This window comes from Mytilus trossulus, chromosome 3 (assembly GCF_036588685.1).
Source record: "Mytilus trossulus isolate FHL-02 chromosome 3, PNRI_Mtr1.1.1.hap1, whole genome shotgun sequence".
In the NCBI taxonomy this organism is placed as follows: domain Eukaryota; kingdom Metazoa; phylum Mollusca; class Bivalvia; order Mytilida; family Mytilidae; genus Mytilus; species Mytilus trossulus.
Window position 1 is genome coordinate 34282924 of NC_086375.1, and position 10808 is coordinate 34293731.

The 10808-nt window shown below is 32.1% G+C and overlaps 1 protein-coding gene across 1 annotated transcript; it reads right to left on the reverse strand.

Moving 5' to 3' along the window:
* Positions 1-635: 635 nt before the first annotated feature.
* On the reverse strand, positions 636-10128 carry LOC134710709 (uncharacterized). The gene is made up of 10 exons (XM_063571100.1): positions 10024-10128; positions 9404-9505; positions 9010-9108; positions 8784-8882; positions 7992-8086; positions 5741-6086; positions 4768-4959; positions 3677-3942; positions 2535-2853; positions 636-983 (listed from the first exon to the last, which is right to left on the reverse strand). Exons 1-10 carry the CDS (start codon positions 10126-10128, stop codon positions 636-638), a joined length of 1971 nt encoding a protein of 656 aa, XP_063427170.1.
* Positions 10129-10808: the final 680 nt, after the last annotated feature.

Genomic DNA, 10808 nt, shown 5'->3' on the forward strand with positions numbered 1-10808 from the left:
CAAAGAATTGATCAATAAAACGGATTGATTCGGGGATTGATTGATCATCAAACTACGGATCACTCCTATTTTGGGTGGGGTTTATGTGTTTACCATTTCGTTGATTTGAGTTGTTTGCTATGGGTTTTCAGTTTTTCTTCGACTTGTGCGTTCGTTATGTCTCTTTGTTATTTTCATTTGTTTATCAGTTGATTTCGATTTTATAGTATGCCCATCTACATGATTTTGTTTTGTTTTGAAATATTGTTTAAGTCGTTTGTTTGTGTACAGTGCCGGCATATCATTTTTCTGTGACGATTTCATAAAATTAACGATAGATTCATATTGATAAACTAAAAGTAGGAATTAGAAGATCACTTAAACTTAATTGAATGTTCGTTTGTAGTACAATCTCAGAATATTGTTCTCTGGTGTTTAATCATGACACATGTGTTGATACACTATGTATATATTGCTTTGCAAAAATAATATTCATTTATTCAATAGGCTTCTTCACCTCCCAAATGTCTTTTAGCCATGTTAGATTCATAAAAATCTAGCTATTAAGGGAAATTCAAGTAAATATCCGGAATCATTTGCCTCAGACCCATAAACAGTCAAAACATCGATAATGTTCTCCCAAAAAAACAATTTAATCAGGGAGCATAATCAATAACAATACCTGGTGGTGGTGATGGTAATGGTGTAGTTGCTGGTTCTATGAAACTGAACTTGCAGTCAAAAAGGGGTTTGAGCATGATGTTTTCAACCTTTTTGACAACTTGTGTCATTTCTGTACAAAATAGACAGGTTTTAGATGGCACTGTGATCATGTTATCTTTTACAGTTACTTCTATTTGTTTGATTTCCATTTGACCTTCCGGTTCGATTTCTTTCTCTACACGACAAACTTTAATAATTCTATAGTTTTCCCGTTTCAGATGAAATTCCAACTCAATTATTTTTGAATGGTAAACTTCTTCGACGTTTCCAGATATTGATATCTGAAAAACGAAAAATGAAAAAAAATGATAGAATAACGTCACATTTTTTGTTTCACCTTCAACAATTAAAACATTATGTTTGATTGTATTTCTTTTTTACTTGTTCCTTGTTTTCTCTGCCAAAATCGTTCATCTAAAGACACTGATTATATGGATAATCGACATGATAGTGCATTACATGTACCAAACAACGTTGTGTTGTTTTTATTCTTTAATTATCTTGATTTTTCATCACTAAATTATCAGACTTCTCACCTTGTCTTTAGATACTAATTGTCAAATAATTAATTTCATGTGTCTATTCAAACCATTTACTAAGTCTTGTCCTACTTGCCATGGACATTTTTTGAACCTGTACCAAGTCAGAAAAATGCCATTGTTATATTATTATAGTTAGTTTCTGTGTGTGTTACATTTTAATGTTGTGGTTCTGTTGTGTAGTAGTTCTCCTCTTATACTTGATGCGTTTCCTTCAGTTTTAATTTGTAACCCGGATTTGTTTTTGTTTTTTCTCAATCGATTTATGAATTTCAAACAACAGTATAATATCAAGAATATTAGATATTAGATATTCATTAGAAGTGACTCAGTGGTTATGTAACACCATATACGTTGAACGGCAAAATTATTTCATTGATTGATTATACTTTTACTTAAGGATCTTGACATACTATGAATGACAAAACTATTTTATTCAATAATACTACTTTTTCTGTTAAGTCTGTTTTTTATGATATACATTTGACGTGAAACTGTACTTATGTATCCCGTCATACTTTGAACCACACCATTATTTTATTTATTGTTAATACTTTTATTGTTAAGTCTGTTTTTTTTATATCTACTTTACGTGAGTCTGCATTAAGGTATGCCGTCATACGACAAAATTATTTTTATGTCTACCTGTGCGAATTTCAAACGCGCAATTTTACACCAGTAATGAAAACCTTCTATCATTTATGGGTAGACTTTACATAGATAAATTCAGCCGTATTTGACGTGAAACTGTACTTATGTATCCCGTCATACTTTGAACCACACCATTATTAGGTCTGTCCACCTTTCCGTGGAAAGACCTATTGAATTTGTTCTGATTATTAGGTCTTTCCACATTTCCGTGGAAAGACCTATTGAATTTGTTCTGATTATTATTCTCTTTTTTTTCTTTTTTCCGCCTAATTTATTTTCTTGCGTAGTATTGTTGTTTCAATAGATGTCGCTTAGATATTTGGAAAATGAAGTCGTATAGTTTATACGCTTTAAAAATTTACAACTGCTTAACAGCAGTATAATACTGCTGCCTTTATATAACACTGTTTTGTGTTTGCTTTTCTGTGCAAGTCCCGCCCTCTCGGACCAAAAAACACGGAATTGTTATGCAAAGTATAAAAGAGCATGTTTTGTGAGTTTTCTTCAGTACCTGTGTACTCTCTTTTTTATAGTTCAAATAAGACGAATACATCACAAATATGGTTGCTTGTTTACTCTAAATACGTTTAACTTAAATTGAAAATATAAGTATCTCTTGAGGTTGTAACCGAACCAATTTACCTGGAATACACTGTTAACCGTACAAATTTGATCTGCAGACGTGCAAACCAGCCGATAGCCTTTCTCTTTCCAGTCGTCTTGTACAGTTTGTCGTTTCCTTGACAATGCACAATAGACCACCACACTTAATTCGCCTTGGCTTTGGGGATTGGTATGTTTAACAGCCGAAGAAATGTTTCCATTGTCATTTTCATGAGCTAATTTTGTAAACACCAAGAACACAACCCTTTTCTTTCTTGCTATCGTCTTTTCCAATGCTTCATGTATCTCGATTAGACCTTCTTGTGTTTTTGCTAAAGCTTTGGAAACTCCATCAAACCTACCAGTAATGTAACAGTGTAGAGAATGTAATAACTTATGATATATAGCTGATGTATATTACTTTTGTTGGGGTTCGTGTTGCTCAGTGGTTACTTTTCTTTGTTGTGTTTTCGTACTATTGATCTATTTTTTTATTTTTTCGCTTTCAGTTTTTTGTCATGGTGTTATCAGTTAGTTTTCGACTTTTGAATTTGGGTATCTATCGCCTCATTTTATAATGATGTGGCTATAAAAAAAGACCGTAACAACTACTCATTCCCAGGACGGTTTATCGCAGATGCCATGGGCGGATCCAGGTGTTGAATAAGATACTAGTATAAATTTATTTTCTTATTTCTAAGTTTTGTTTCCAGCGTGTATGATATTTTTTTGTCTTTTATCACTGAACGTGTTAAATGATTTTTAATTTGTGGTAACATTTTGCTGTCAAGTAAATATATACATTTAGTTATAAAACATGGCAAAGGTACCAGGATAATAATTAAGTACGCCAGACGCGCGTTTAGTCTACATAAGACTCATCAATGACGCTCATATCAACATATTTATAAAGCCAGTTTTATCCTGCATTTATCTCATGGTATTTTGGAAAATAAAACATTTTTTTGTGGGTTGTACCAGTATACAATTAAGATGGAACACTTCGCTATGATGTGTTATTATTCAGACACAGTTAACTTTTGTATTTATTTATTTTTTCTAATGACCTCTTTCTGACTCATGTTTTCTATTAACTTTAAAGTTTCTGTATTTTCTCTTTTTCTGACTCATGGTTTTAATTAACCTTAAAAATTCTGTATTTTCTCTTTTACTTTACTTACATTGAGAAATGGTTAGTCTTAAAAGATACGGACCCAACATCACCATCATCGGACAGTTCCATAATGTCCCAGTCATCAATAGATTCAGGATGGTCATCATTGGAACCAATTACTATAACATCATTGCTTTCGAGTTCAGTATGAATTGGAAGTCTCATGTCAATATCTTTCTGTGGTTGAACACCATCAGATGTATGCACAGCTATAGCGTCAGTGGCTATCAGGAATTTGTTCTCTTCAATGTTTGTCTCCTCTGTGTCAATGACCTGCTCGAATAAGATTGGACACTTTGAATTGCATATCTATATATAGTTATCAAAGGTACCAGGATTATAATTTAGTACGCCAGACTCGCGTTTCGTCTACATAAGACTCATCAGTGACGCTCATATCGAAAAATTTATAAAGCCAAACAAGAACAAAGTTGAAAAGCATTTAAAATCCAAAATTCAAAACAGTTGTGCCAAATACGTCTAAAGTAATCTATGCCTGGGATAAGAAAATCCTTAGTTTTTCGAAAAATTCAAAGTTTTATACACAGGAAATTTATAAAAATGACCACATTTATATTGATATAAATATAAATAACAATTCAAATAACTAATTCAACAATCTTATTGAAACCTACGATCATGTAGATATATAAGCCAGGGGTGTGTCAAGATAAAATATGTTTAAGCATTGCTTTTCCTTGTAAGTTTAACTTTTTCATACAATACTCTTTTTATACCCCATGTATGGGCATTATGTTACCTGCTCTGTGTGTTCGTTTGTCCGTTAGTTCCTTCGTTCGTTTGTATGTCCCGCTTCAGGTTAAAGTTTTTGGTCGAGGTAGTCTTTGATGAAGTTGAAGTCCAATCAACTTGAAACTTAGTACACATTGGTTCCCTATGATATGATCTTTCTAATTTTAATGCCAAATTACAGTTTTTACCCGGCCATTTTCACGGTTCAATGAACATAAAACATGATAGTGCGGATGGGTTATCCGTGTTCTATGGACACATTCTTATTAATTCTTGTTTTGAGGGGGGTTCTAAAAATAATGGTGAGATGTCTCCTCTCCTTATTCATATTTCATACAAACTTACATTTAAGGAGAGTTTTGAGTCCTCTTCAAATGCGTCTTGTGGAATAGATATTTCTGTTCCAGGAGATGTTTTCGGTTTAAGAATTACTCCTTCTTTAGGAATATTCATTTTTTCGGTTTTTGGAACAGTTGCTATTGTGAATTTGGTATATTCACAATCCTTTATTTCAATGTTTACGGTTACAACTGTTACCTAAAGACAAAACAAATGACTACAACAACAAAAACACAAACATTAAAACGTGAATATGATAGATGCCGTGTCTCATTTCATTTTTGTTTTTGACTGTTAGGCGTTTTCTCTTAAGTAAAAGTGAATTAATGATCAAATGAATACGGTTTGGTATTTGACAGACTATTTGTACAAGCAAATAAATACGATATTTATGCGGTATTGCTTATTATAAGGCAGCATCAAATTATAGTATTTAGTACTTCAATTATGTGCAATTCCCGAATTTTTTTATTCAAATATCGTGCGATGCTTGCATAACATCAGACGCTTATCAGATGTCATCGTAATCTGTTTCGTTCCTTCCAGAGTTTATACATTTCCTCTGGTTTTGATTTGTATGACTATCTTCTAGATAGAATTATGATCGATGCGCGGTAAACTACTGTTGACTCTAATTAATACTTAATTTTCTTAAATGTTTTACCATTGTGGCAATTGAGGTGATAAAGAAGTTTGCAAGATATCAAAATAGATATCCCTACCACATTTTAATTGTAATGGGTTGTCTCTAGTCAGGTATCTCGTCAGGGGTTACTGAATGTATTTATAAAAGAGAAGATGTGGTATGATTGCCAATGACACAACTATTCACAAGAGACCAAAATGACACAGATATTAACAAATATAGGTCACCGTACGGCCTTCATCAATGAGCAAAGCCCATATTTGTTTTATTTGTCTTGTCGTTTACATCATTTTTTTTAAGGAAAATAAGTAATATCAATTAACATGTGCTTACTTCTTTACTCCCATCAACGTTGCTCGCTTTATCCGATATTTTCACTTTTCCAACACTGTTGTCTACAGATATAAACTTGAGCTTTCGACCTTTGCCAAGTGTATCACCTACAGTCACCATTATTTGTAGTTCCTTTTCCTTACAATTCCACGTTCTACATTCATAAAAATCACTAAATGATTCTTGGTCTTTTTTTAAATTGATTTTATCTGCATATTCACTTTGCATTTTGTAAAGTTGGAAAACAAAAGATGACGTTATGTTCTCTGTAACAAGTTCAACTTGCATTGATTCACTATAGCACTTGGTATTTGGCTTCACGTAGAATACCTCTTTCTTGATCAATCTGAAAAAAATTATTAGTGTGGTACATAACACTACGTGGAGATACATGTAACTTTGTACAAATCAGCTGAATGTTTTCATCACGTTCTATGTAAAGGAAATGTTAAACTTCTTAATTAACATAATCATGTTTTGTCAAACTGCTGTTTACCAAATAAACTCATCATAGATAACAGGATAACATTTTGTATTAAGCCAGACGTGCGCTTCGTCTACAAAAGACTCATCAGTGACGCTCGAATCCCAAAAAATGAATGCCAAATAAAGTACGAAGTTGAAGAGCATTGAGGACCAAAATTCCTAAACTTTTTGTCAAATACAGCTAATGTATTTCATTCCTAAGGTAGAAAAGCCTAAGTATTTCAAATATTTTATATATATCAGGATTAAATTTTATATTAACGCCTGACGTGCGTCTCGCGTACAATAGATCCATCAGTGAATACCCAAAAAAATTATAAAATTTGTAAGGGTTTCGCGGAACCCAGTGTCTCGCCTACTTTTGCTGATAATCACAGGCTCAACAAAAATAAGGGAAATCAATATTCTTCTTGATACTATCTTTTGATCGTAAGAAGCTTCTGTCCAAGTTTGGTAAACATTCAGGATAGTTTATGAATCTAATAAATGTTTAAAAACTTTAACTGCAGACTGTATGAATTTTTTGTACCATGTTAACTGGAAGAAACACTAAGTCCATTTATAAGTAAATACAGATACACAGGTACAAAATATTAACAAAATTTCATTCTAAATACTAGCTTTTGATCATAAACAAGCTTCTATTTAAGTTTGGTACAAATTAAAAGTAGTGTAAGAACGTTATTAATTTTTTTATTTAACCACAGAGTGAATGTGTTGTTTCTTGGCAGAAAATCTAAGTCCATTTAAAAGTAAATTACAGAAAAAAAAACGGATTAATTTTTTTACAAAATTTACTTCTGTATATTATCTTTTGATCATAAACAAGCTTCTGTCTATGTTTGGTACAAACCCAGGATAGTTTAAGAAAGTTATTAAAATTTTAAAAACTTTAACCACAGAGTGAACGTAATATTTCCCCGCAGAAAAATTAAGTCCATTTATAAGTAAAATACGGAAAAAAGTGGAATTTTATTTTTACAAAACTAACTTCTGGATACTATTTTGTGAGCATGAACAAGCTTCTGTCCACGTTTGGAAGTAATCCAGTATAGTTTAAGAAAGTTATTAAAATTTCAAAAACTTTAACCACAGAGTGAATATTTGTGGACGCCGTCGACGACGACGACACCGACGACGACGGAATGTAAGATCGCTTAAGTCTCGCTTTTTCGACAAAAGTCGATGGCTCGACAAAAAGTTAAGTACGAAGTTGAAGAGCCGTTAAGGACCAAACTTCCTACATGTTTTTCCAAAACAGCTAAGGAAATGTATTCCTGAGGTAGAAAGCCAATCGAAATTTCCCCCATACAGTGAGTGGTTCGTTTGTTTTGAAATTTTTATATATTTGACAAAGTGTCAAAGTAAATATCTTGTCAAAATTTTATGATAATTAAACGAGCCAAATTAATTTTAGTCAAGGTGTTTGGTTCCACCTTAATGTATGGAACATGGTCAATCTAAATATATCTATAAGTAAGAAAAAAAAATAACAATCATAAAATGTCCAATAGAAAGTATTCCATGAATATTCTTAACGAAAACACATTAGCAATCGTTAGGTTCTTAATTGTAGCTCGTCCAGGCTGATTGTTAACTACCACTGTGGCACCCCAGAGAGGTATTGCAAGGCAGATATATTTAACTTATATAAAGCGCATTAATAGTTGACCTTAAAAATAACATTAAATAAAATAGGAAAAAGAGTGTACCAACGTGCCTGCGTATTCCGCAGCGTTTTATACATGCATAAATATGTTCTTACCCACTTTCAAATCCAGGTACGAATGAGCACTGTTTACCAAGAGCGTTTACTATTTCTTCCTCTTTAGCACTTAGCTTTTTTCGAATATCCCATTCCTATAAGATTGGAAAATAAAAAAGGTTATTGCATACTTTTTACATAAATAAGGCCGTTAGTTTTCTTGTTTGAATTGTTTTACATTGTCATTTCGGGGCCTTTTATAGCTGACTATGCGGTATGGGCTTTGCTCATTGTTGAAGGCTGTACGGTGACCTATAGTAGTTAATTTCTGTGTCATTTTCTCACTTGAGGAGAGTTGTCTCATTGCAAATCATACCATATCTTCTTTTTTTTATTTCAGCATAAAGAATCTTTCTACATAATAAAATGTCTGTACCAAGTCGGGAATATGAAAATCGTTATCCATTCGTTTGATGTGTTTTAATTATGCCATTATTAGGGATTTTCAATTTAGAATTTTCCTCGGAGTTCAGTATTTTGGTGATTTTACTTTTTACATTGTATTTTAGCAGTACAGATTGTGGTGCTGTTTTCGTCTAAATTTGAAAATCGAGGAGAGTTAAAGATCATGGTTGGTAAAATTTTGAAAGAATATCGTGTAATAATTTTAGGGTTCATTAGCAAATATCATTCAACTATAGATTTTTTTTCTTATTTTTTTTTACTTATATGTTTTGCCTATCTATTTGGTGGGATCTTGGAGAGATACGACGTTTATTATTGGAAAAAAATATCCTCAAAAATTGGTCATTTGGTAATTTAATATATAAGACCAGAAATAAAATGCTCTACCCATTCTGTGAGGTTCGGTTGTTTTCCAAACTTCAGTAGCATGTCCACAATTCTGGGATATTTGTTTTGTACTGCGATATATAATGCTGAATGTTTATTCTGGAAAAAAATAAAATAAAACAAATAAAAACGATAATATTTGCATATTTTATAACAATTATTAAGTATTTTGATTTATATTTAACTTTCTGCATTTGTTTTGAAAATATTTTAGAAAAAAAATAACCTTGTTCTTTTCGTCCAGTTTAGCACCAAACGCTATCAGCAATGCAATGACCATCTCGTGTTGACCCTTTGCGGCTAAATGAAGTGCTGAATCTCCATTCTGAAAAAAAAATATTTAAAAAAAAATCAATTTTCATTATTATGAAAAAGTAGGCAACGTTTATTAGTATAATTAGCTATAATTCGTTAAATATTCAATTTAATTCAATTCAATTCAATTCAATTCAATTAATTCAATTCAATTCAATTCAATTCAATCTATTTAATTAAAATTGTTCTATTTATTTAATTATATTATGCAAGTTTAACATGTTTAGTCAGCTTATGGCAACTTGAAATCTAAAATCCCCGAATATATTCTGTAAAAGACACAGCAAAGTTTTCTATTAACTAACCTTATCTTTACTATTAACTTCTGCTTTATGTTCCAATAATTTGGAAACAATTTCAACGTAACCTTCAGAGGCTGCAAAATGCAAATATTGTTTTCCTGTAGCCTGAAATAAAAACAGAATTATTTTTCTCTACTGTGGTGTAAGCAGTAAAAGAAAAAAAATAGTACACTCCGACGAAAATTCAGAACACAGTTCCTATTCAAATAGCAAAAACAAATGCTCAAATACATCAAACTAATGAATATCAACTGTCATATTCCTGACGTGATAAAATATTTGTTTTTATCAACTCTGATAACTAGGGAGAGTATTTTTGCTTTCAATAAAATCTAAAAAAAAAAAAGAAAAAAAAGAGAATTCAGATGTACTTTTACAAGTTTGGAATATCTTTAGCTGAAATAATTGCGCCTGTTTAAAAGTCTTTCTTTTTCAGTTTCTTTCACCCCCTTGCTTGTTTAACTTGTACGTAGTATAGTACCCGTAGGTATCGAACAGCCAAACATAGCATTACAAGACATCATTATTATTGAAAAATCTAGATCCCTTGCTTTTATTAAAAGTCAAATCATACTTTATCAGCATCGTATTTATTTAGTTTGTATACCAGTGTCAACTTTTACCTCATCTTTCCGGTTGCTATAGTGGAATGTTGTCTTGTTAAGTAGGTCTAGTGCCTCTTGGTGTCTCTTTTTCTTCAACGCATGTAAAAATGCTTCTTCAACCATTGCAGTCTCCTAAAGAAACATTTTCAATTGATTAGATTGGTGCATCTGATATATACACTTTTAATGAGGATACCGAGCATACAATAAAAATCAAAACCAAGAAGTAAACAAAGACTCATAAAACCAAGACATTTACATCAACAGTTACAAATAATAAATAAGAAACAACACGAACTCTACTAAAACCCGGGAGTGAAATCGGGTGCTCCGAGAGGGTAAGCATTTCCTACACCGTATGCGGCACCCGTCGTGTTATTGCTTTGTTCAGTTCTGTAATGATGAAAGGTTGTTATGACTGAGGAAGGACATCAGATATGATTTTTGTCACACCTTTTTCATAATGGCCAATCAGCTCATGATGGCAACCTTATAACTTTTTGAGTGATGACCTAATTTGATTGATTCATAGCCCTGTCTTAGCAAATTTTGAAAAAGCAGTATTCCTCGTTCAACAAAATCAACGTACTTTGAGTTAGCTCTAGAGAAACGTATCAATTGAGACATATTTACTCCATATGCTGGTGCCGCTGAATGCTGCTACACAGAAATGGAAAGATGACTACAGGAAAACTTAAATCATTGCGTTTGTCATACATTTTGGTATTTAAAGGTCTAAATATGAAGCAGATTTATCTGTCGGTAGTATCTTTAATTTCAAGTTCACTTGGATATATTAAATG

Excerpts from the sequence above, each read along its gene's own strand:
- LOC134710709 (XM_063571100.1), bottom strand. The coding sequence starts at position 10,128 with ATGGTTGAAGAAGCATTTTTACATGCGTTGAAGAAAAAGAGACACCAA. Across the intron at positions 9,109-9,403 it reads AAGTTAATAGTAAAGATAAG|AATGGAGATTCAGCACTTCA; the intron begins GTTAGTTAATAG and ends TTTTTTTTTCAG. Across the intron at positions 984-2,534 it reads CGGTTAACAGTGTATTCCAG|ATATCAATATCTGGAAACGT; the intron begins GTAAATTGGTTC and ends TTCGTTTTTCAG.